Genomic DNA, 26,237 nt, shown 5'->3' with positions numbered 1-26,237 from the left:
TCCTTAAGTGCCAAAAACGACACTGTTTAGGGTATCAATTTGCATTTTTAAAAATAACAAAACAACATCATTTTCATCATTTAAGGACTTAAATGCGTTTTCGCTTAGTTGAAAAAACAGATAAGAATAAAAGAATTTAAGGACTAAATAAACAAAATATATATAGTTTAGGAAACTGAAAATGGGTAATTCCTACTTTTTTTTGCATGTCCATTATAAATATAATTATTTATAAAGAAATATTTTATTAGTTATTCCACGGTTTTATATATTAACATTCATGCCCAATTAAAGACTTAAGAATGTTGAATTCAATAAATAAAATTATTCCTTTAATTTATTATTTTTGTTTCATTTTCATGCTATTAATATATTATAAAAATTATAAAAGCTTTTCATCCATAATAAATTGACTGATTTTCACTTTAAATATTTCAATTTTTAAAAATTAATTAAATAGTTTTTTAAATATTTTAAATTAAATTATTTTTGTCAATTATTTAAATCAATTGTAATTTTAATAACAACAATAGCTAATAATTCTTGATATGTATATTATTGTTCATTTTGGTCACTATTTAATAAAAATGCATTAATCAAATGAGCTATAGCTTTATTGGTCTAATTGCAAACATCACTCTATAAGTTCAATTTCTCATATAAACTTCCCTCTCCCAATAATTGAAATAATGCATTTAGATGGTGGATGGCTTTGTAATTTAATAATATAAGTAAAATAATTATTATAATTAAAATTAATTATACCAATTTTAAAAAATTGAATAGATTTTGAAGAAATTTTTTAAAGTGCCTCTTTTTAAAACATAATTATCTTGACATGTTTTTTTAACTTATTTATATATCATATCTATTTTTTTTTACCTGAGATACATGTTTTATAATTTTAATTTTACTTTTTTATGTTTTATGTTTTTTTATTTTACTATAGTGTTTTTTCTATGATGTTTTTATAGTATATTAATAGTGTATTTGTACGATTTTTTTCAGTATAAAAACACCATAAAAACATAAATTAATTCGTTATATATGAAATCAGGAGAAAAAACACCATTAAAGTGTATAAAATCAGTAGCAAAAATACCACAAAAATACAAATTAGTTCATTGTGTACGAAATCAGTAGTATTAAAACAAAAGAACAATTATATGAACAATATAATAATTATATTAACAATAGAATAATTATATTAACAAGAGATAAATAGATTTATAATAATTTGTGTATAAATTTTTTAAAAATCACAAAAAAAATCTATTAATCACAAAAAATTTAAAAAAGCGAAAAAGATCGGCGACGATAAAACTATTAAAAAAAGACGATGATGAAAAAATCACAGGAGAAAAGACGACGACGATAGAATCATCGAAAAAAAAAAGACAATGATAAATCCACCGAAAGAATGACAATGATGAAGCAACCAGAAAAAAACAGAGTCACGTTGTGGTTGTGAATTAAAAAGAAAAAAGAAAAATGACATATTTGAGAAGTGGAGAAGAAAAACAAAATTGAGAAGAGAGAAATAGAGACACAGAGAAATAGAGAAAAGATAATTTGATAAAAATAAGAGAAAATGAGAGAAAAGAAAAAAACTCTAATTGAGAAGTATCATTTTTGAAATTAAATTAGCAAATAAGGCTATCGATAGAAATTATAAAAACTTGGCCAAAATTTGTGAAATTTAATTTGAAAAGTATGATATTATATAAATAATCTCTAAATTTACAACGAATTGATTAATTGAGAAAGATTACAATTGTTAAAAAGTTTTAATAAAATTTTAAAAAATTGGAAAATTTTGGCCTTTTATTATTAGACTAATAATATCTACTCTTGCTGTCCTATTTGTCAAAATATTTCTACACAACATTTAAAAAATTCACTTGATAGACTACAGTTTTATTATTATATTAAATACTTCATATTTTATTAAAAATTCATTTTAAATATAAAATAAATAGAAAGATAAAAGTGTACTTAAAAATATAATATATGTGGAAATTTTCAATTGGAATGCTACATATTTTTGAATTTTTTTAATAAAAATATAATTAAAATGTGACGAAAAAAGGATATATATGAATAACAATGAAATTTAAGAAAGGAGGGAGGGAGGGAGAAAATTTTCATTAGTTTCGAGATCGGAGATGGTGAAATTCGCCTTTTAGCCGAAAATTATTGTCTCTTATCTCGTTTATTTAAACATGTTCTTTGTTTTTTTTTGAATAAATAGCTTTAATTTTGGAAAATTTTGTGTATTTTAGAGTGTTTTTGTTAGTTTTGAAGTTGATTTGTGTAAATTTTTGATAATTCAAGACTTTTCAACTTTGTTCAAATTTTAAATTTAAATTCTTATATATCTAAATTTTTAATATTGTTGTTTGAAATATATTAACATCATAATAAACGGTTAATAAAAGTCATGAGAGTGTAATTGGTATCAGGAGTCCTTAACACTTGAATTCTTCCCGTCTACAATCACCCTTATAAAATTTGTATTTGTAAATTTTATTGTTATTTCATTTCAACTTTCAGTTGGTAAACCAGGTATAAGGTTTTAGTTGTTTTATAGGCACCGTTTGGATTGAGGTTTTTAAAATTCATATAGATTTTAAAATTCCATCGTTTGGATTGAATATAAAATCAATGGTGGATTTGGACTTTTCAATCTAATAGGTGGGAAAACCCTCAAAAATCATGGATTGTAGAAAATGAGGGAATTTATAAATCCATGAATTCTATTAATTTTTTTTCTAGGCAAACGATAAATTTTGTCCAAATCCATAAATTGTTTAGAATCCATCGTTTAGAATCCATCAATCCAAACGATGCCATAATTGTTTTATAGTTTTGATCTACAATACTGTCGACCCTCTAATAGTTAATATTCTATAAATTAATAATTCTAATAATTAATAAAAAATTGAGAGAACTGACTTCGTTCCACGTCGGATAATTAATAATTCTATTATTTAATAATTAATAAAATTTAAAATATATTCTACATGAATATTAATTATTATAGAGATTTTTTAAAGAAATATATAACAATTGATGATTTATTTGAGATAATACTAACCTTAATTCATAAAGTGGAAGTTAAAATATCATCAAATTATGACTTTTTTTATTTTTTTTGAGAAATTTTAAAAGAAATTATCAGATAAACAAATTAAAGTAAGTAAAGTATCTCTAATATAAAAAATATTAAAAATTATTTTATTTTATGAATACAACTTCTTAATAATTATTTTTTTAGTTTGATATCAATTGATATTTTTTAAATTGAATATAAATTTTTTTTTTTTAAATTGAGTGATTGTAAAGTGTATTTAGTTAGTTTTTTATAATATAATATTAATATTAGGTCTATTAATGTAGATGCTTTAAAATATCTTTTATAATTTTTTTATATAAATTCAATAAATTAATAATTTTAATAATTAATAAATTTTTAATTTATCATATATATTAATTATCAGAGGGTCGACTCTACTTTGAATTATAACATCATATCAATATACTTACATCCTTATAAAAAAAAATAATAGTAACAATTAAGTTTGGGTGAGGCTAATCCATAATTAACATTGCCATAATACATACCAAAAAAATCAATTTACTTAAAAGGAAACTAAACGAGAGATACTATAAAATTCATAATCGACAATTAACTTACAACTATTTGGTCTCTCCACCTTAAACATACCCTAATTATTCTTTGCAAAAAAAGTAAATAAAAAATATCCATAACGGCCTTCCAAAAGACAAGAATACCCTTTTATAGTACTGTATTGATTGTGTCTGCTACTTGTAGAAAAAGTAGCCATGTCAAGTGTAATGTGTGGCAATCTACTTTTCACAAAAATACATTTTATGTTCTTCATTACCCATTTTTCATCTCTTAATCTTCAATTTCTCTTACAATTTCCTTAAATAATCTTAACTTTGCTGTGTTTTCTTATCATTTCCAGCACTGTTAGCCATTGTTGGTCACTGAAATTCTCATACTTCACACTCTATAAACTGATTACTGTGTAAGAATTTGAGTTGTTTTTGTGTTTTTGATCAAAGATTCGAACTGGGTATTGGAAAAAAGCTTAAAATGGAGTTAAAGTGGTGTTCTTGATGAAGAAAAATGCAGCTCTGTAGATCCGTAACCACCATGAAAAAGCAGCTAGTTTTAGCAGAAATTTTACTGCTTTATCTACTGGTTGTGGTTTACAGTGATACAGATCCCAATGACTTGGCAATTCTCAAAGAATTCAGAGACGGGTTAAAGAATTCAGAGCTCTTAGAGTGGCCAGATAATGGTGATGATGATCCATGTGGGCAGTTATGGAAGCATGTTCATTGTGTTAACTCAAGGGTTACTCAGATTCAAGTTCAGAATATGAACTTGAAAGGTCCTTTGCCTCAGAATTTAAACCACCTTACCATGCTTGAGAATTTAGGATTACAGAGGAATCAGTTCACTGGTGCTTTACCATCTTTTAAAGGATTGTCTAATTTACAGTTTGCTTATTTGGATTATAATCAGTTTGATTCTATACCATTTGATTTCTTTAGTGGTTTGACCAATCTGCAAGTTTTGGCATTGGATGATAACCCTATTAATGCCACTACTGGGTGGACATTCCCTAAGGATTTGCAGGATTCTTCTCAGTTGACTAATCTTTCTTGTATGTCTTGTAATTTGGTTGGTCCATTGCCTGATTTTCTTGGGAATTTGGTATCTTTGCAGAATTTGAGACTCTCTGGTAATAGTTTGTCTGGTGAAATTCCACCTACTTTTAAAGGAGGCATGTCTTTGCAGAATCTATGGCTGAATAACCAGAAAGGTGGTGGCTTGACTGGTACCATTGATTTGGTGGCAACAATGGAGTCAGCAACTGTTCTATGGCTTCATGGGAATCAGTTCACAGGTAAAATTCCAGAGGGTATTGGTAATTTGACTCAGTTGAAAGATCTCAATCTTAATGGTAATAAATTGGTTGGATTAGTTCCTGATAGCTTGGAAAATTTACCATTACAGCATTTAGATTTGAACAATAATCAGTTGATGGGTCCAATTCCAAAGTTTAAAGCTACTAAAGTATTATGTGCTTCAAATCCCTTTTGTTTAACCACTGTAGGAGTTTCTTGTGCCCCAGAAGTTATGGCACTTATAGAGTTTCTTGATGGATTAAGTTATCCTGCAAGGCTTGTTTCTTCATGGATTGGTAATGACCCATGTTCATCATGGATAGGGGTCACATGTGAGTCAAATAAGGTTTATTCAATTGCTTTGTCGAATCAGAATCTTAGCGGTATCTTGAGTCCTTCGGTTGCAAATTTAGGTTCACTTCATCAGATTAGACTTGGAGGTAACAATCTTACTGGTGTGATTCCTACAAATTGGACTAGTTTAGCTTTTTTGAAAACTTTGGATATTAGTGACAATAATATTCTGCCTCCATTACCAAAATTTTCAAGTACTGTGAATGTTGTTATTGATGGGAATCCTGTGTTAACTGGTGATAAGACAGCTCCATCTCCTGATAGTAATCCATCATCTAGGAATACAGATTCACCAAATAATCCGTCATCGTCACAAACGAAAGGTGCCGGTTCTTCTCATGGCGACTCGTCGGTAGAATCAATTATGGAGAAAAGCCCTAGGAGATCTACTTTAGTTGCAATTGTAGCTCCTCTTGCAAGTATTGCAGTTGTTGCTATGTTGATAATTCCTGTATCTATTTATTTTTGTAAGAAGAGAAAAGATACCTACCAGGCTCCAAGTTCTCTAGTGATTCATCCTAGAGATCCATCTGATCCGAATGACATTAAAATTGTTGTTGCTAATCAAACTAATGGAAGCAGTACTACAAGAACAGTAAGTGATTCTGTTGGTAGTAGTACTGGGGAGTCTCATGTCATTGAAGCAGGAAACCTGGTCATATCTGTTCAAGTTCTTCGAAATGTTACGAAAAATTTTGCACCAGAGAATGAGCTTGGCCGTGGTGGCTTTGGAGTGGTTTACAAAGGAGAATTAGATGATGGAACAAAAATAGCTGTAAAAAGAATGGAAGCTGGTGTGATTACCAACAAAGCCTTGGATGAATTCCAGGCTGAGATTGCCGTTCTTTCAACGGTGAGGCATCGTCATTTAGTATCGCTTCTTGGCTATTCAGTTGAAGGCAATGAGAGAATTCTTGTTTATGAGTATATGCCTCAAGGAGCCCTCAGTAGGCATCTATTCCACTGGAAGACCTTCGAATTGGAGCCTCTTTCGTGGAAGAGAAGGCTCAATATTGCCTTGGATGTTGCTAGAGGAGTGGAATATCTTCATAATCTAGCTCACAGAAGTTTCATACACAGAGATCTTAAATCGTCAAATATATTGCTCGATGATAATTTCAAAGCAAAAGTTTCAGATTTTGGATTAGTGAAACTCGCTCCTGATGGTGAGAGATCTGTGGTGACCAGACTTGCTGGTACTTTTGGATACTTGGCACCTGAATATGCTGGTAAGCATCCTGTTCTGCATTCTCTGAATTTGCTGCTACCACTATAGTAGCTGCTGAAGTTATATAAAATATATGAAAGGTTTTCTCTTTTTTCTTGCTTACTTTTTCCTATGAAATCCTTTATGCATTTTGGTTTTTTAGAATCTAATTTATGATTTTATAAGTTTACAGGTTCGTGATAGTTCTGATTAATTCACGATTTTAGTGGAAAAGTAAATCATTTGTGATTGTTTTTTAACTTATGAATCAGTTTGATGCAACTGAATCGCTGCTGCTGGATTCAAAGTTTTTCTAAATTCAATTGGTTGAGTCATGCCAATATTGGAAGTCTAATTGTTTTAAATTCTGTTATGCCACTGTATTATAATTTTTAACTTCTGATGTTCTCTTTGAGCCATGATGTTATTCTAAAGATACTGACTTTCTAATTCCAATTGTTCAGTGACCGGGAAAATCACAACCAAGGCTGATGTCTTCAGTTTTGGAGTGGTGTTAATGGAGCTACTGACTGGGTTGGTGGCACTTGACGAGGACAGACCCGAGGAAACTCAATATTTGGCAGCATGGTTCTGGCATATAAGATCAGATAAACAGAAACTCAGGGCTGCCATCGACCCTACTCTCGACGCGAAGGAGGAAACATTAGATAGTATTTACACAATTGCTGAACTGGCAGGACATTGCACAGCAAGAGAGCCTAATCAAAGGCCAGATATGAGCCATGCTGTGAATGTACTAGGCCCACTCGTCGAGAAATGGAAACCTTTAAGTGATGAAATAGAAGAATATTGCGGCATTGATTATAGCCTTCCCCTTAACCAGATGGTGAAGGGCTGGCAAGAAGCAGAAGGAAAAGACTTCAGTTATGTGGACTTAGAAGACAGCAAGGGTAGTATCCCGGCAAGGCCAGCCGGATTCGCAGAGTCTTTCACTTCGGTTGATGGTCGATAAAAAAGGTTTTCCATTCCCTTCATTCAAAGAATTGTTTGTAGATAAATTGTGTTTTGACTTTCTTCTTTCTTCAAAGTATTCAATGTCAATATGCAGTACTTGTCGATGATTCTTATGGCGGAATCTGCATTCAAGTGTTTAAAAGGTCTCAGTGTAGGCTTTAAATTTTGTTATCTTTATTATGTCCTATTGGTGGTGTAGATATAGGACAATAATGATTATGCAAGTTTCTTGCTGATTATTGCTTGATTCCTATCTATGAGTTCTATTAGAAACTGGCACTTTCCGGTTTGTTTTCGCGTTTCATTTAGTTCCAGTATGCATTTAGCTTAATATTGTATTGAAGAAAATTTCAGGTGCAGTAATGTTTATTCTTTGCAGCAAACAAATTGGATTAGTTGAAATGTTGCCTTGACCACTTATTATATATAACTACAGATAATGGCATGTTTAAGTGAGCAAATGGAAGGCAGCATTAATTGCTTTTGGTCCTCCAACTTCTGGATTTGTGGAATTTTATTGAAGGTTGCAGTTGGAGTTTTAAATTTGGATTGTTTGGACAAACCTACTTAAGCAGCATATGATCATTGTGTATAAATAATTAAAGACCTTTTTCAAGAAAGGGAGAAAAAGATTTCACGCTTCACGTTTCAAGATAAGGATTTCTTTGCAGGATTTGTTCCTCAGATGATCATCGCTGGATTTACAGGATTAAACCAAAAAATTCATGAATCTATGCTTTTTGATATAAAAGATAGAATCCCCTGCTGATTGTAGTTCTATAAAATCTGGTTCTGTACACCTCTATGCTGCATGCTCGCAATTAAAAGCAAATTGGATAAGAATACCTCAGCAATGCAGCAATGGCAATACCCTCATTGTGGATGCTTAAGCAGTAATGTTTATTCATTAATTCAGTTAAAATAAGGTGTTTAGGCTATTGTTCCTAAGCACATTGATTTTGACTCGTAGGTTTGTTATGCTTGTATAATCTTATACTACTTTTTTTTTTTGTCAAAGATAGACCTACCCTACGTTAGTTGTTAGCGAGAATTAGCGGAAGTTAATATGCAACTTTCAAATTTAATCAGGCAAATTACGGATTGAGGAGAATCAGGAGTTTGAACCCGACCTCATGCAATGGAAGGACTTGTCCATTAGGCCAAGCCTTCACATGAATAGTCTTATAGGTGTTCCATTTACATTTTGGAGATGATTTTGAAACTCTGAAATTGTTAATCATTATCTATTCTTTTGAATGTATTATGAATGTTAAATTGAGTGGCAAGTTGGCAATGGCAATAAGAGTCATGGTATTGCCTGATTCAAAAGGAACAACGACACCTGCCGAAAGCTAACCCTAAATTATTCACTCTCTGTGTTTGTGGGTCAATCTGATACGAAGGTGGCAGTCATTTTCACTATATGGATTCGCTTTATCATCCAATAAAGGTTCATCCAGTCTCTAAATTTACACCTCAGGTCAATTGATTCACTTATTAATAATTATTTACAATCATTTAGGTCAATTAATTTTCAAACTGGATCATCGCTGGTTGTGAACGCGTTTATTTAAAGTTAATTAACCTAAAACTAGAAAATATTATTCTTAATTGATTAAAATTATCGAGTGTGAATTAATTGACCAAAATAGATCAAGACCCTTTCATGTTCAATTAAATCAAGTTCACTTAATCTACACCATTCATGTAAATGAAAAGTACAGATTAAAATTAAGTTAATTTAGATTCTTTTGATCTAGATTTTTCATGTCCCCGATCATAATGTTTAAATTTTAAAATCGGAATGATCCTTTGCGCTTTCATCATTCCCCATTATTGTCACAACAAACTACCTTGCACTCCATCATATGCAAAAAAATCTATATTATTTGGAAATTGCTTGAATCTTACATTATAATTTTTTAATTTAGTGCAACATAACTACAAACAAAACATAGCAGATGCGATAAAAGCAGAAGGGTACCAAGTAGGGCAATGCTTGATTGATACTTTCCCATGTGGGTGCACTTTTGTCTTTTTAAGGACAGCTGGAGGATAGTTTCAGGGTTTTTGTTCTCTTCAGTCCTTGCCAAAACCAAACTTACTTTCCATAGCCAATCAAATGAGTTCATCAGAAGGGCTGTTTCATCATTGAGATTCCAACACATTTTACACCACAAGAGCCTTTAGAGAAGATGTGATACACCTTATATTTACATAATATCTATGCCACGTATGGCCGATTCTATCGACATTAACATTGGACTAACTGAAAATTACAAAACTGTTACCTCTTCCTCTGAACTGCAAATCTTACCGATGAAACTACTCCTTCAGATTTATCTCTTCTACTTCAAATGTTTAGGTATCATCAGCAAGACTATGAATCTTCTGAAAAGCATCCTATATGATAAGCCCCTGGGACATCTGGGGCCTGATCCTTGGTTGATGAAATTTTCGGAGGATAAAAATGACGACAAGGTCGTTGAACCGGAGGTAGTAATAATGATGATTTTCGGTCCATTGCTAGTAGTTTTCCACATTTGCTGCACAGACAACTGTTTAGTTCATAACATAAATCAAATTGCGAAACTCATAAAGGTTATAGAAATGACCTTCACCTGCAAACTTTGGAAAACAGTGTTTGGTAGCTGCAGATCCAGTGCTTCATAAACAAAAAAAATTACTATCATTTCAGCAATATGAATGTTCTTGAAGAACAATGAAAGACAAAATTTCAAAAATGAACGAGCATACCAAAAGAAAATATAGTGCTACTTCAGCCTTAATCCCGAGAAAGTGTTGCAGAGCCGTAGCAGCATGCTCCTGCAAAAAGGTTTTGAAGGGATTACTTGATGTTTAGAAGGAAAAAAAAACGAGATTAGCTCGAGCTGAAAGGTCAAAACATATCAGACACCAGCAAAACAAGACAACTAATAAGAGATAAAAAATGGTCACCGTAATCTGTCTAAACACATGATGAGCTGAGGAACCTCGTGCATGCATATAGCTACCTCCCTGCCAAATACAAAGTGTAAGAGATGAATGAAAATGTCCAACAAAATGTAAAAGAGAAGACCAGATAGATATTGATGAAATTTAAGCTTGAGCAGAATGGGGCCTGTGCATAACATAACTTCATAAACCATTAATGTGAGTAATGCTACTTATTAGAGGAACTCTTAATCAGACAACCATAGCCCTTGAACTTGAAGTCCATTCCAGTAATAAACGACCGACTCCATTCACCCTTAGTGCAAGTCTTACACAACCGGGGTTAACTTTCTACACCAATGCTCCTTTAATAGTGGGATTTGAACCCCCAGCCAACAACTTGGAATTGCAAGTTCAAAGTGCCAGTCTACCAAGTTTTCTGCTAAACCTCTTTCCTATTCTTGGAGCCAATTTTAAATTTGACTCCAGTTCTCAATAAAAAAATTATTCTTAGCTTAAGTTGCCACTTGAGAACCAAAGGACATGCATAATTTTAATATTGATCCTAGACAATAACTCAAAAGTGATCCCTATTCTGAACCTCACCCATGCCAATAATCTTGGGCTTTATTTAAGCATCATCAAAATGAAGCTTCAATCTAACACCTATCCTCCTTACATTCTTACTCATTTTGATGAGTGACTTCTCATATTCATTCCTGCAACCCTACCTGCCAAGGAATCAAAACAAGTCTCTTGGGTTCTCGGAAAACATGAACTGAAAATGGTAATCTAACATATGTTATAAATCCTCCTCATTTCCTTCCTTTCCGCCAACTACTTTAGTTGTCTTGTGACTTCAATTTCACAAAGTCAGGGTTGGATATGTTTCAATTGTGTGTAGTTCCTATTTCCTACTTCCTACTCCTAGCAATTGCACTTTGCTAAATATTTTTTAAATTAAAACTAGATCAGTTTTGATGCTACATCGGAAAAAGTTAATGAGATTATTTGAAGCTCAAGCATAACAAAGTTTTACCAATCAACCCATTCAACATACCAAAACTTGGCTGAACTTGTATTCTGGTCCTTATGATGCATGGCAACATCACAATCAGACGATCTGAGATTAAATATGATAGTAATCTCTGTTCAAGACAATGCAATAGTATTGAAATGGAAATAGACTCCCATACAAGCTAATGAGAATTAAAGGCATTCAATTCCTCATACAATCCACTGTGCCAGAAATTCATTAAGTTTGGAAATGAATTTGACAAATCAACTTCAATAATGTAAATTGACTTGCAGCAGTTTGCCTCTGCACATAAACTCACCAACTGATAACTTCACCTAAAACATAGCCGTAATGTAGTAAAAGTGAGAACTGAGGACATATCCAAGCATGCACTTAAATGCAACTAATCATTATTTTAGCACATATTATTTAAGCTTCAATAGAAGAAATATGATGAAGCTCTCAATTGCAACACAAGATTGATAAGTTGAAGTAATCTAACTTCTGAACAATCAGAGGGGTAACTCTAACAGTTGTAGGCAATATGAATAACACAATTAGCATTTAACCAATAAGGAACTAGGATTCAGAATAACAGGTATCTAACAAACAAAATTACCTCATTTGGCGAATAACAGGTATCTAACAAACAAAATTACCTCATTTGGCGAGAAGAATGCAACTGCATCTGGCTCAATAGAACCAACTGGATGCAAGGATATAATAACTCTAAAAACAGAAGGGAACAGCAACTCAATTACAGCGACTCTATCCATAATAACACTGGCAGAGCCCTGCGATCCAGTTCTTAGCTTATTTAAAGTGGGAAAAGCATGTTCTTTCACTGTTTCTACAGGATTCTCATCAGATGAAGCTGGTAAAGAAGAAGCTCTTTTCAGCCAATCCAGTCGTTCAAAAGTAGAAATTTTCACATTTGTCATTTCTTTCTCAAAACGTGTCAAAACAGCCGACAGTGTTTTGCAATCACTAAGTTCTTCAACAAGAACATCCACTGGTGGTACTTCTCGCGAACTACAATGTTTCTTTGCCACTGATGATTCGCTATTTTGACTCTCTTGTCCATCATCTAAGTGAGGAAAGAATCTTCTTTTCTGATCCGTAAACGCCTTCAACGCTAACCTACAAAATTTAGACGGAAAGGGCACACCACACTTACATTATTAAACAATGCAATTCCTTTTTTGTTATAACAATATCAAAGATGTTGAAACCAACCAAACCTTGTTCTATCAACAGCTGAAGCACCAGCTTGACCAGCAAGCTGTCGTTTCCAGGCATAGGCAACGACTGCACCATCTGGACACACTAATGGCATGTGTAGCCCCCATGTATTACTTCTCGACCTTAACGAATCATTAAGAACTCCAGATTCTTCAAGCTGCTTTCCTACCAAACAAAAACCAAATTTCAAGGGTTTCTCTGCAATAAAATTACTATCTAACAGTTCAATGATTGATTTCATTTCTTTTAGACTGCCAATTTTTCAGCTTGACTAGATAATTTATTCAGTGATTCAAACAAATTAGGTTAAAAAGTTGAAAGAGACGATACCAAGGGAGCGAAGATCCTGTAGATGCTGGCGCATTGCAACATCTTCTTTAACAAACAATTGCAACGGTTTACTACTCTGATGAGGCTGCGACGCTATAAATAATGCTTCTAGAAGCCGATCAGCTCCGATTCTAATGTCAGCAATGAGACGTGCTGCTTGCGACAGCCTGTCCATCGCCACTGCCACCTGCTTCGGCGGCGCATCGGCAGGAGGAGTCTCATGCAGTGGCTGCGATGGCTGTTGTTGCTGCTGCTGTCGCTGTTGCTGCGGTTGTATTAGCGCATTGAGTTTCGTCGCCATAGCTAACTTTTAGGGTTTTACCAATTGCAGATTGATTCATTCAGGGACAAGAAAAGAGAAAAACAAATGCAAAACAAAGAAATGACCCGACAGAGATAGAAATTCGGTTCAGCCCAAACCCGGAAGATTAGTATCTTTTTTCATCCACTAAACGATGCCGTTTTATTATAAACCCCTCTTAAAACTTGCGCCATTATCACCGCCGCTTATTGAAGGTGGCCTGCTGCTGCTAATCTAGTCGAGTCGAGTGTTGGCGGTGACTTTTCTTTTTGATTTCGTCGCAATTTCTTCAATTATCGAGTAAATTTAGTTTCTACAGTAAAATTAATGGGGAAGTCTACTAAGAAGGTCGCAGCAAAGAAACAGCAGCAAAAGCGCGGTGTTGATTTCAAGGTTTTACTAAAAAAAATTTAATTTAATTTTACTATGCTTATTGTTATGGTTAAAATGGATTAATTTGAACTTGTTCTTACATTGTTTTGATTTTCTTTCGCTAGAAAATTAAGCGGAAGCTCGGAAGAAAACTGCCGCCGCCTACGAATGCTACCAACACTGAAATTAAATCCAAAGGTAAAACAATTGTTTGTTTCTAGCTGTAATTTTCTTTTTATGAGTAGTTGTTTAATGATTTTATTGTTGATTGAGCGGTTTTTTTTTGTGTATGTGAGAGCAGCCATTGTTCTTCCTGAGCAGAGTGTAGCCTCAGATAAAACTGGTTTAGCTGTTAATAAGAAAGGTTTGACATTGAAAGAGCTTCTTCAACAAACTTCCCATCATAATGCAAAAGTTCGCAAAGGTATTTGTTTGCTGAATTGCCAGATTCATTGCGAATTTGAATGTTTTTTGTTGTAATTTTCTGATTGAATTGAATTTACTAAGGTTTTTATTCGTTCTTGTTGTTGTTGTTGTATTTTATGCCTTCCAAAGTTGCGTTGATTGGTATGATGGATTTACTCCTAAAGTATCCAGATGAGCTGAAAGCGCACAAATATACGATTATAGAAAAACTACGGGAGCGCATAAGTGATGATAATAAATTGGTTCGAGATAACCTTTATGACCTTCTTAAGTCGGTGGTTTTACCTGGCTGTAAAGAGGTAATACTGTGCTTTCTTTCCTGCTTGAAAACTTCTATTTGTTGCTAATGTTTAATTTGACAATATAAAATTTATGTGGACAGACTATATTATGATACCAAATCTTACTTTCTGTCTTGTAACTGTATTTGATTTCTTTAATTCTTAAATTATCTGGGTGTTCTTTTTGGAAGCACACCATTTAGAAACTAATTTTGGAGAACTCTGGTGCTGACTTTTGTTGTGGGCTGCTTGGAATCTGGTAGAATAAGAAAGTCTCATGCAACCTAAGAAGTGTTTAATTTTATGCATGAATGAAAATAATGGCACCGCATGTTAGCACCTTGATATGCATAATGCTTATGTGAATTACTGTAGAGCAATAATTTGAAAATAAAGTTGCACTAAATTCTGAAAGTTTTTTTTTAAAATTCAAGAAATAGGTGATCCGACTCATTATTTTTGGTATCTTGTGATGATTATTTTCCAAGTCGGTGATAGAAATTCTGCTGTTTAGTTGTTTGCCGAATCAAATATTTAAAAACTATGTGTTTGAGTGCCGGACATCAATTTTTCTTCGGAAATTGAACTCACAAGGTGCGTTTTAAATTATACACTAGAGATTGTATCATTTGCTTTCTGTTTTGACATATATGATGCGACTTTATATGATAAAAATCTATTTGTATATATTCTAATTTGATATTTCTTACTCATTAAAGGTTAAAGTAGATGATATTTGATTATCTGTGTTGCTTGTGGTCACATGTTTATGTTTTAGTGTGCATAACTACTGTCTTTCTTGATGAAGCATCCTTTTAATGCTTGTTTATGTATTGCTCATTTCATCTCTATTTTATCCTTTGACAGTCATCTCTGATCTACTTGTTCAGGATAATCAAGTGCCTTTGATTTCTTTAATGATGGCCTACATATTTAATGCAATGATTCATTTAGCAGTTGAAGTACGGCTTACAGCTTTCAAGTTCTTTGATCTTGTTGTACAACATCATCCTCCTGCATTTTCCGTATATGCTGAAAAGGTATTTGCTTCAATCACATTATGTAGATCTTGGGTTGCATTGTTGACATCTCGTGTATGAGGATCGTCCATTTTCTTCTATTTATATGTGGTTTGATAGTATTGTTAATTTCCAAGCAGATGGTGGAGGTTGTCTGATGTTAGAAGTTCTATTGTCTATTCTTCATTTTCTTTTAAAGCTACTTTATGAAGGAGTAGTAATGAAAGAAATAGAAAGGCAATCGACAATTCTATACGCGGTGCTAAATATGCGCTGTCGTGGTTGCTCCATAGACATCCTTCTTGTTCTATTAATCATTGGTAGAGACTTGGTTTTTCTTCATACAATGTTTACAGTATAGATCAAAGCATTTTACTGGTGCAGAAGTTGTAATTTTTGGTACAATATAAAGTGTACATTATAGTAGTGAAAAACAGTCATAGATAGTCAAAATTATGGAAGTATTGGTTCATCCAAACCCCCATCTGCTGTCCAATTGATATGATGATCTTCTGTTATTTAATTTTTGCAAATTATGTTCTTTTATTTCCATGCATTAACAGGTTCTCCAAAATTATGGGGATATTCTGCGGAAGAACCAATTTTATTTGGAAGACAAGGGCAAGCTCAAGGACGTGCTTGCTGGTTTAGTGCGATGCTTGTCTCTGTTGCCATCAAATATAACAGAATCTGTTTCAATTGAGAAGGTGCTCTTCAGAATTCAATTGCAAAAAAGAGAGGAAAACTTTAGAGCTTTTTCCTTTATAATTGTCTAGCTGAAACCTAATAGTCTCTTCTTCATTTTGGTAGAAAGTCATTGACCAAAAAATGTTGCATGCTTTTGAGCCTGACATGCCTACAGAATCTGCTGGTAATTTCTGAGAACCTGTAACTTATATATCTATCAGGCAATGTTATTCATACTATTTCTGCATTCATGTCATTGTCGTTACTGTTCATTTTGACGATGTTTGTAATGCACCGAGCTCCTCATTTGTTTATGTTTGCTGTCTCATTTTCCATAGTTTACTATTCTGTCAGACTGATTTATTCATATCTGATCATTATAATGGATAGATTGCTGTTATCGTTCGTGTTAATCTGTTATCAAATTCATTTGCTTTGGTTTTTGTCATGCTCCCGGTATCCAGGAAAAGTGCGACAAACTTCTCATTCTCTCTTTTTGTGTAGAGTTTCCTGTCATCTTCAGTAAAATAAAGGATTTGCTTCCAATTCTAGTCAGTTGCTTCCAAGATTTTATTCCATTAATACATAGTATGCCATCGTTGGATGCACAATCATTTGATTGCATGCTAAGCATACTTCGGAGCATTGATCTTGTTGTCAGGTTTTTGGTTTATGGAACTGACAAGGGTAATTCAGAAACACATCATTCTTTGTGGGATCCAAATACCTTGTCTGTTTCACTAAAGAAATTGTTTGCCATGTTTCCGCTCAATCCAGTGCATCACCTTTCAGAAAAGGTACGACCCTTTTGTAATCTGTTTCTGCACCTGTTTGTTATGTTGATATGAGTTTAGTAGATTATTTTTAATTTGAAACAAGAATAGGGCTCCGGAGGTTATTGTCCAGGAAATAGATGATACTAGTTTTGCTTGGTTTACTTATTAACTTCCCAAGAAGTAACTTTTTTTAATTAATTAAATATTGAAGATAATAATATCCTCATTACCTAATTATAGTAATTAAATTTAGAGGTATCATTGTAATTTACATCCATTTAACTAGGAAAATAGAACTTATCTAGCTTTTCCTAGCGAATCATTTCTCTCATCAAGGGAAGTTGGACCGTCAACTTTCCTGGAAGTAGGATATAAAAAATGAGCCAAGCAAAAATATTGTAATACTTCCTGGAAAGTTATACTTTCTTAGTTTACTTACCTCCAACCAAGTGAGGCCCAAGCATGCAAGGATAACTATTTTCTACAATCATTACATTCTCCTTCATATTTTCCATTTTACTCGATATAAGAACAACATCAATGAAGTTTTCAGCACAATAAAATATTAGTACTTACCTCCTTGTTTTTCCATTCAACTGAAATGAAAATTCAAGTCTGCTTTGTTTGTTTCTGCTGCATGTTTCCTTCCTTTCAGATTTAAGTTGTTCTGTAACTGTCCATAAATTCTTTATTACTTATTTTTTCTATTCTTTGGCAGGATGATGACAGATATTTTTCCCTGAACATAATGATCGCTGAAACATTTCTACAATTAAGTGAACGCATCTACCCTCCTGCTGTGTTACTAGAGAAATTTCTTGCATTTATAGAGCATGCACTGCTTGGAAAGGTCTGGCTTTCTGTTTTTGCAATGATTTTGTCTCATTTTTTTTAGGAGTGGAGAATTTCACATCTTGGGCCAATTATTTAGTAACAGTATCGTAATAGTGCCTTCTTAAGTTGATTTATATTTGTTTTTGGTTAGACTTCATTTAGGAACTTGTACTGCTCTTCTAACTTGCATTAGAACAATTAAATGTAATGCTCCTGTTCTTTTTTAAGTTTGGTGCTGTATATGTTGAATTTTTAAAATTGAGTGAAATCTGGATTATGTCTCTGGGGATAATGTCATGGTTGACCGGATATGATGAGGAAATTTACTTCAGAAATCATGACTCACATCAATGAGTAAGTTTAAATCATGAAGCTGATAATCTCAAACTCAAATTACTTCACTAAGCTATTGGCTCTATGGAAAATATGTTTCTCTCTTAGCATTTCAATGGGATTTTTTTGAATTGAACTAGTTACACTAAAATAAAATTTTAAGAACTCAATTGTAGGTTACCTGCTGATTCCCCTGTCAAGTAGCTTCAACAATAAAATCATTAGCACCTTCTTAATTAAGACCATTGATAACTATAATCCTATTAATCTAAATACGATTGTTATTTGGAAATTTTTTATTGTTCTTGTTGTTTCTTAGATGGTAAGTACCGTTTTGATTAGTTGTTGAAATTATGAAATGTGCTGGTGTTTTGCAAGATCCCATTATGATAGGAAGATCATTACTAAGTTGTTAAATTGAAATGGAGATTTATTTATTTGCTCCTTTCCTGCAGGTCTGGAGTGACACAAGGTCTGGCAGAGCAGCAAGAGAAAAGCAGATAATAACACTGATTCCATTTATCCCAAAACTTGTAGCACAAGTGACCCATAATTGGAAGTCTCGTCTTCTACAGGTGTGACATTTTGTTTAGAGAATTGCTGGGTTTCTAGTGTCAGGAGAGTACTTTAATTGAATCTCTCTTAGTTTCGTGGTTAAAAAAATCTTTAGGTTCTCCAGGAGCTTATATCTTGACAATGAAGCTGTTAAAGTAAATAGCTTTGGTGGCTCTTGGTTATAAAATCTTTAGGTTCTCCATGAAGATGTTAAAGTAAATAAATCTTAACTGCAGGCATTTAAGAAGATATTCCTTGATTCCTGTCCAGAGTCTCCAGCAAAGATGGTTTGCCTTGCTGCCATCGAAGAAATGCTTTTTTCTGTAAGCTCAAGCTCTGATGCTGAGACCAGCATCTTTGTCCTATGTACAAGTTATTCTTGTAGTTTGCATCTTTACTCTGGCAATTTGCATGTCTAACCAGTGAAACTCTTTCTGTTTTGCTATGTAATGTATTCTACAAAATACTTAGGGAGAGGGCATACTTAATTCAGATGTAAATGCTTCAGAAATTACGGACCATCAAGTTGCTTGGATCAGAGAGCTGCCTCTGTTGCTAATCCTCTTAGGTGACAGTCATGATTCCTCTTCCCAGGTATTTAGACAATTTGGACATTCAACTTTTAGCAATTTAGTTTCACCAAAATGAAAAAGCAACTTTTTCAGTCTAATTTGGCTTTCTGCGACATTACTTGGTGATACAAGGGTAACTCCTTTTCTTGTTTGGGTCATCATCCTATAGACTGTGCTGCATCTTCTGCTTCGCCTGGGTCAATGTTCTATTAGCAACTCCTTCCTGGCACTGGAATATGACAACATCCAGTACTCACTGCAAAGTTTTTACTGCACGTATGAGAAAGGTTAAAGCTCATTTGCTTACAATTTCAGGCTGATCACATGCCCATTTGAGCTCAATTGACTGTTTACTTGTCATGCCTTTTTATTTTTGGTAGGGAATTGGAGCTATGGTCCTTTCATCAAACTCTCGAGGGAATCTCAAGAACTCGCTCTTTGTTGTCTTTACTATTTCTCTCACCTGGATCCACTTCTGCTGAAATCTATAGCTTCTTGTTGTTTTTGTGAGTATCACTTGGACTGTTGCTTTACTTGTTATACTTTCCACAGGTAAACAAAATAATAAAATCAGCTTAATGTTTTAGTTAAGTGTTAAATTTAATATTTCTAAACTTTTTCTTTGATGGTCCTTATTTGAAGCCTTCCTGCATGTATCATGAGAATTTCCTTATTTGGCAACACTTCTCACTTGTGAAGAATAAATCTCTTCAAGATGCATAATTTCTCATTTTGTAGGTTGTTAAACGTTCCTAGCATGAAACAGTAACAAACTATCATATTGTATTCCGATTTTTTTTTTGAAAAATGGTTTAGTTAATGTTGGAGAACTAGTTTTGGCAGAATATGACAATAATATCACGAATAGGAAATCCCGAAGTAGAAGACAGATTTTTTTTTCCGTGACTGCAAGGTTGCTAGTTATGTGGTTGGGGTTATATAAGCTAGTTGATTATATTATATTGTGAATTTTATAGTAGGGACGGATAAATAGAGGAGAAAACTTTTATTTTTGTTGAATGCCGTGGATCTTATTATTTTGTTTTATTCTTTTCCTTTATTAATGCAGCTCCTGAGTTGGATACTTTGATATTGTTTCGGATGATAGAGGTTTTTCATTCAGCCTATAAGGCAGGCCATGTTCAGATAGCTGATCACATTAGCTTCTTGGTCACTGTGGTCTCCTGTTTCAGAGTTGTCCCAGGTAAGGAATAAGTTCTGTTTTGGAAAGCAAGGTTAATGAATGACCATCACTAATTCTATCTTCAATTATGAATATGCATGCAGAAAATTTATCTCCTTTAACAGAAGATGTGAAGACCTCGAATCGTGGAACTCTCAAGTCATTGGGCAGGGTTGTTTGCTCTTGTCTGTCAGAGATGGGTGATAATTCTCTAGTTCTCCTGATACTGGAGAGAATAATAATTCAGCAGATTGTAAGTTAAACAAATTGATAGTATTGTTCTTTTCCACATCATTTTGCAAGTCATTGTGTTCAGACATTTTCTTGCTAACCCCTAATGCCTTACACTGACTGATGTCACATTTCAGTTATCGAAGCCACCTCTAGACAATGCCAATGCTATGATCAGAATGCTTGTTGCACTGGACTCCAAACCCACAAGACTCTCTGAACAGAATATTGTTGCTTTGAGCAATTTCCTTCCAAGATATCTAATTGATGTTGTCCATGTAAGTATCCATGTTTTGTCTAACTCACTGCCTCCAATTTTCGGCCTTTTTTTTTTTTGGAATACTAGACCTATATGTTTTAGCATGTTAATTGCATGGTAGTTGATATTTTTATTAGCCTCAGACTCGGGCTGCTGTATTTCTTCTGTACACTTTTTCGTATATGGAAAAAGAAAAAACGGGGGATTCTTGGACACCTGTAATATGATTTTTTTCTCAGTGATTGGAATGGGAAAAATCTTTTTCTATTTGTTTTGAATTCCATTTTCTTTAGATAAATGTTGGTGCGACTAATTTTTTTAATCCTCCCAGTTATTTTGTTTGTCACATGATTATGAATCTGTTCATTGTTTTGCAGAATCTTCCAGGAGATGATGGTGAGCGAATGAGGCGCTATTTTCTTCTTCCTTGCTTTTTCTTGTTGGATAGAAGCCACAAACTTCTAACTCTTGTGTTGAATGTGATGAGCTCGTTGATTATCGATGGTAATTCACTGTCATCTGGTGATCGTTCACATTACACCACCAGCCATTCAGTCAGGATAAAGGCTATTGTTTCCGTCCTACTGCTGATGCATAGGGATACAAAGATTAAGCAACTTATTTCTTCATTGAAGTCTGAAGTTGACCTTATTTCACAAAACATATGCTCTTTACAGGTACGCTGTGGCTCAAGTAGGGGTATAATCGAGCCAAGTCATGTCGAAATATTGTCAAGTTCGAGCTTGACTCGATTATAAAATTCGAAGTTGGAAACTCGATTTGAACTTGATCAAGTTTTATTTTTTAGGAGTTAGAACTCAATAAAATAATTGAGAATTGAGTTCGACCGGATTCAACTCGATCATTTGTATACCACTCCTAAAAATCAAATATTAATATAAAACTAAGCCTTACACATGATAAGGCTTGAGTAATCAAAGCTCGATCAGACTTGCAAATCTGTCGAGCTGAGTATCTTTATACTCGACTCTCGAGTCAATTATCATCCGGTCAATTCAAATGTTCTTCAAATCATTCGAATCTATTTTAAGTCAATCTCGAGTAACTTGCAAGTAGGTCTTCTCGGTTACACCCCCTACATTCAAGCGCGATGCTCTCATTTTAAGTGTGCGGATATGAAGTTTTTAAAATAATTGTACATAATTGATTTTCTTTTCTGTTCTTTTTCAGACGTCGGAGGCACATAATCTGAGTGTTGGAGAAAGGCTGAAAATACAAAGTGCATTAGATCAACTAAGGACTATGGTTAGTTCTTTACCTCAGGAGATGCAAATAGCGTAGCTTCGGGCTGTACTACAAGTTTGCAATGGCGTGCATGCTGACAATTTTGTTTAAGAGTCTGCATGCTCGTTTACAATTTTGGAATACGTAGTTGATAGTTTTGTTTTGGAAATTTTATTTTATTTCTTTTTGTATATATGGAAGAGTTTTAATGTTGTAAAAGTGACTCTATTTCCTGCATTTTCAAATCAATTAATTCTACTGAGCTACTTTATTTTTTTGTTAGATAATTAAAAACTTTATTATTTAACTAGTAAAAATGTTTTTTTTGTCAAAAGATGGAAATCTCATTAAGAAATAAATCGACTACAAGAGTCTCGACTCTAGCCACGACAATTGGGCTAGAGGGTTGCAACAAAAACCATTATCTTTAAGGGATTTCTTGGCTAAACAATGAGCCACCCAATTACCAGAACGCCTAATAAAACTAAAAGAGCAGGAGCTAAAACCCTGACATAATATTCGGCAATCCTGTAGAACTACATCATACAACGAATTAGGACTTGCATCTCCTGTCATAGCCTCGATGACTCCTTTTGCATCCCCCTCGAAAATGACTGCGGGCAATCTCAGCCTGATGGCTAACCGAATGGCTTCCCTTAACGCCATGGCTTCAATCAACGTCGGGGAATGGATATGTGAAAAGCGACGGGCGATTGAAGCGATAGGATGACCTCTCTGATTTCGCACAACACTAGCTCCTACTCCCATATTCGATGCTTGGTGGAAGGCACCATCAAAATTTATCTTCACCATGTTCACAGGAGGTGGAGACCACTGGACTGATGTAGCAGCAGTGTTGGGTCTGTTGTCCTCCTTTTCCAGGGCTGTCAAGCAGTCCTTGAACAGATTGTCTGCCGTTTGAATGGTGCTTCTCGGGTTACCAGCCTCATCTCTGAAGACCAAAGCATTTCTGCTCAGCCATAGGGCCCAAGCCGTCCAAGCTATTTGTTCAAGAGAGTGACCTATGTCAGACCCATTACTTTGAAGGTCTATGAGATGCATCCATCTCTCGCTGAAAGAAGGAGTCCCTGATTCTGGTAACATGCCGTAGAAAGGGGAGCCTAACCAGACGGCTTCCGCGAAAGGACAGTTGCAAAGGAGGTGATCCATTGTTTCCTCCTCACAGCAACGGGGGCAAAAAGCATTCACCGTCTGGATTCTCTTATGAATATTGCCATGTAAAGCCAGACCATTATTGAAGACTTTCCAAAGAAAACACTTCAGGTTCGGAGTAATGTTCATCTTCCACAACACTTTCCATTTGATAGCATTATTACGCTCCGGGTTTCGAATGGACCTCTGAGTGTTAGGAGAAGGAGATTCAAAAGCCAAGTGATAGGCTGACTTGACTGAGAAGCAGCCAGTGTTCGTGAAATTCCAAATAAGTTTATCCCTCCCACCTAACAAACTAATCGGCAATGATAGAATGGCCTTAGCATCCGAAGCCGTGAAGACCGAATTAATCAAAGAAACCTTCCAAGTACCTGAGTTCCTATCTATAAGGTCATTAACCTTAGTAATATTTGGCGGGACAGCGGTTGCAAGATTAATAAGAAAGGGATAACTGCTAGGAATCCAGGGGTCGTTCCTAACCGAAATTTGCTCGCCCGACCTTACTTGCCATCGAAGACCCTTAGATAAAATAGTCCTTCCTCGAAGAATGCTTTGCCATGCCCACGAACCATTAGAGCGGGGATTGGCATCAAGAAAAGAACTATGAGGGAAGTACCTTCCTTTAAAGACTCTAGATAGAAGCGTATCGGGTTGTGAGATGAAGCGCCATCCTTGCTTTGCCAAGAGGGCAAGGTTAAAATGCTCGAGATCCCTAAACCCCAATCCTCCCTCCGACTTGGGTTTGCACATCTTAGTCCATGAAATCCAATGCATTCTCCGTTCTTTATCTTTTTGACCCCACCAAAAATTGGATATCAAAGAATTGATTTCTTTATGAACGGACTTCGGCAACATGAAACACGACATGGAGAAAACCGGAACCGCCGTGGCGATGCTTTTAATGAGGACCTCCCGGCCACCGTTCGAAAGAAGGTTACCCTGCCACCCGCTAACTTTCTGACGAACTTTGAAGCTTATTTCTCTAAAAGTTTCCCTCTTGGACTTACTAACCAAAGCCGGTAACCCCAGGTATTTATCCTGCCCTCCAGAATTCTGCACTTCCAACACAGAGCCGAGTTGCTGCCTAAGGGGATCAGGAACGTTTCGCCCAAAAAAGATGGACGATTTATGCCGATTGATTTGTTGGCCGGAGGCAGTGCAGTACAGGGCCAACAGGGCAGAAATTTTAGTAGCTTGGCCCAAGTTTGCTTGAAAAAACAATAGAGAATCATCGGCAAATAAGAGATGTGAGACTTGGGGGCTTTGACGAGCAATTTTTATACCTCTGATATGATTATCATTTTCCGCCTGAGTTAACATAGAAGACAAACAATCCGCACACAACAAAAACAAGAAAGGGGAGAGCGGGTCTCCTTGGCGGAGGCCTCTTGTAGGTTTGATAAACCCATGTGAGGTACCATTAAGGGTGACGGAGTAGGAGACTGAAGAGATGCAAATCATAATCCATCGAATCCATTTGTAGTTGAACCCCATTTTTCGCATTACCCTCTTCACAAAATTCCACTCGATTCTTTCATAAGCTTTGCTCATGTCTAATTTGAGAGCCAATTCGAACTTCGAGTTGCTTCTCCTCGTTTTCAAAAAGTGTGTCAATTCGTGTGCCAAAAGGATATTATCAGAAATGTTACGGCCCTTGACGAATGCACTTTGATGTTCGCTCACCAAGGAAGACATATGCGGTTGAAGGCGGTTTGTTAAAATCCTTGATATAATCTTGTAGAACACTGGGCATAAGCTGATTGGTCGTAAATCCGCCATGGTCGTTGGGGATTTCACTTTCGGTATAAGAGTGATGGTCGTATGGTTCAAGTTTCTGGGTAGAGAAGCTCCGTCAAAAAAAGCCTTGACAGCCGTGCAAACGTCCGCTTTAACTACATCCCAATTAGCTTGAAAGAACAAGCCCGTCATACCATCTTGACCCGGGGCCTTATTTGGCTGAATATCGAATGTGGCTCGCCTAATTTCCGCTTCAGTAACATCCCTAGTAAGACTCTGGTTAATACTTGGAGAAACCTTACATGGAACCGTCCTTGTAGCTTCCTGAATTCTCGAGGGGTTCGAAGTAGTATAGATATTCTTGAAGTAATCCAAGGCGATGTTTACTATCTGCTCACGAGTATTGCAAAGGGTGCCATCCTTGTCTTGAAGCTGATTGATATTGTTTCTCCTCCTCCTTTCAACCACTTTTGAGTGAAAAAACTTTGTGTTCCGGTCACCGCATCGCAACCAATTAATCCTCGATTTCTGATGCCAGTAATTCTCTTCTCGAATAACTTCCGACGTCAACTCGTTCTCCAAAGCTCTAATCTCCATAGCATGATGGTCGAAACCTCTAGAATGGAGAGCTGCAATGTTCTCATGGAGTTGATGGATTTTAAGTCTAGCATTTGATCTCTTAGACCTTGACCAAGCAAACAGCTCATTTCGGCAATTTTTAATTTTATTGCACACCATCTGCAAAGGGTCTAAATAACCAGAGCTGGTAGCCTGAGAGTCGCTGTTTGCCCAAGCTGCCACAGTGATTTCTTTAGCTTCAGGGTTGCTCACCCACCTTTGATCAAAGGAAAAACGACCTTTGCTCCGTTCAACCGAAGGAGAAGAATCTAAACACAGCGGTTTATGATCCGACCCGAGCTCTTCCAAGTGCTGAACTTTACTGTTAGGAAATATATTCATCCATTCCTCGTTTGCGACGCATCGGTCAAGCCGCATTTGGATGTTTTCCGGCCCACTTCTCCTATTATTCCAAGTGTAAGGGCTGCCGAAGTAACCCAAATCATAAAGATTAGAATCAACAAGGAAGTTTTTCAACACTTCCATACGGGTTGAGGTATAAGGGATGCCTCCCCTCTTTTCATTGGATTCAGCAATGCAGTTGAAGTCACCCCCCAACAGAACAGGCCCCGAAATAGAGTTCATATAATGGATAAGAAACTGAAATTGATTGACACGATCAACATAAGCA

At 35.0% G+C, this 26,237-nt stretch overlaps 3 protein-coding genes across 4 annotated transcripts; 2 read left to right on the top strand and 1 right to left on the bottom strand.

Moving 5' to 3' along the window:
- The first annotated feature begins 3,835 nt into the window (after positions 1–3,835).
- On the top strand, positions 3,836–7,769 carry LOC126677351 (receptor protein kinase TMK1-like). The gene is made up of 2 exons (XM_050371917.2): positions 3,836–6,527; positions 6,970–7,769. Exons 1-2 carry the CDS (start codon positions 4,157–4,159, stop codon positions 7,476–7,478), a joined length of 2,880 nt encoding a protein of 959 aa, XP_050227874.1. The 5' UTR covers positions 3,836–4,156; the 3' UTR covers positions 7,479–7,769.
- A 1,578-nt stretch (positions 7,770–9,347) lies between these two features.
- Positions 9,348–13,400, bottom strand: LOC126676538 (mediator of RNA polymerase II transcription subunit 27). Its single transcript, XM_050370759.2, has 7 exons — positions 13,005–13,400; positions 12,674–12,839; positions 12,092–12,572; positions 10,439–10,498; positions 10,238–10,306; positions 10,102–10,145; positions 9,348–10,026 (listed from the first exon to the last, which is right to left on the bottom strand). Exons 1-7 carry the CDS (start codon positions 13,303–13,305, stop codon positions 9,861–9,863), a joined length of 1,287 nt encoding a protein of 428 aa, XP_050226716.1. The 5' UTR covers positions 13,306–13,400; the 3' UTR covers positions 9,348–9,860.
- An 80-nt stretch (positions 13,401–13,480) lies between these two features.
- On the top strand, positions 13,481–22,315 carry LOC126676537 (uncharacterized). 2 transcript variants are annotated; one of them, XM_050370758.2, is made up of 20 exons: positions 13,481–13,565; positions 13,628–13,698; positions 13,803–13,875; positions 13,979–14,101; positions 14,233–14,402; positions 15,275–15,424; positions 15,967–16,110; positions 16,214–16,274; positions 16,595–16,887; positions 17,585–17,716; positions 18,489–18,608; positions 18,825–18,911; positions 19,060–19,182; positions 19,330–19,447; positions 19,541–19,666; positions 20,230–20,364; positions 20,448–20,596; positions 20,712–20,852; positions 21,211–21,510; positions 22,025–22,315. In XM_050370758.2, exons 2-20 carry the CDS (start codon positions 13,633–13,635, stop codon positions 22,133–22,135), a joined length of 2,622 nt encoding a protein of 873 aa, XP_050226715.1. In that variant the 5' UTR covers positions 13,481–13,565; positions 13,628–13,632; the 3' UTR covers positions 22,136–22,315. The 2 variants fall into 2 exon arrangements, with proteins under 2 accessions (XP_050226715.1, XP_055961555.1); XM_056105580.1 differs by lacking the exons at positions 13,481–13,565; positions 13,628–13,698; positions 13,803–13,875; positions 13,979–14,101 and having other exon boundaries at positions 14,330–14,402; positions 15,252–15,424.
- Positions 22,316–26,237: the final 3,922 nt, after the last annotated feature.

The sequence above is a fragment of the Mercurialis annua genome, linkage group LG4 (genome assembly GCF_937616625.2).
Source record: "Mercurialis annua linkage group LG4, ddMerAnnu1.2, whole genome shotgun sequence".
Taxonomy (NCBI): domain Eukaryota; kingdom Viridiplantae; phylum Streptophyta; class Magnoliopsida; order Malpighiales; family Euphorbiaceae; genus Mercurialis; species Mercurialis annua.
This window is presented reverse-complemented; position numbering and strand designations above follow the sequence as displayed.

What these genes read in the sequence shown, in the direction of transcription:
- LOC126677351 (XM_050371917.2), top strand. Translation starts at nt 4,157, where the DNA reads ATGCAGCTCTGTAGATCCGTAACCACCATGAAAAAGCAGCTAGTTTTA. An exon ending in CTTGGCACCTGAATATGCTG is followed by an intron (nt 6,528 to 6,969) that starts GTAAGCATCCTG and finishes CCAATTGTTCAG; the next exon opens with TGACCGGGAAAATCACAACC.
- LOC126676538 (XM_050370759.2), bottom strand. Translation starts at nt 13,305, where the DNA reads ATGGCGACGAAACTCAATGCGCTAATACAACCGCAGCAACAGCGACAG. An exon ending in ATGTGTTTAGACAGATTACG is followed by an intron (nt 10,307 to 10,438) that starts GTGACCATTTTT and finishes ACCTTTTTGCAG; the next exon opens with GAGCATGCTGCTACGGCTCT. An exon ending in CTGTTTTCCAAAGTTTGCAG is followed by an intron (nt 10,027 to 10,101) that starts GTGAAGGTCATT and finishes TTGTCTGTGCAG; the next exon opens with CAAATGTGGAAAACTACTAG.
- LOC126676537 (XM_050370758.2), top strand. Translation starts at nt 13,633, where the DNA reads ATGGGGAAGTCTACTAAGAAGGTCGCAGCAAAGAAACAGCAGCAAAAG. An exon ending in GGAAGTCTCGTCTTCTACAG is followed by an intron (nt 18,609 to 18,824) that starts GTGTGACATTTT and finishes TCTTAACTGCAG; the next exon opens with GCATTTAAGAAGATATTCCT. An exon ending in CTGTTTCAGAGTTGTCCCAG is followed by an intron (nt 20,365 to 20,447) that starts GTAAGGAATAAG and finishes ATATGCATGCAG; the next exon opens with AAAATTTATCTCCTTTAACA.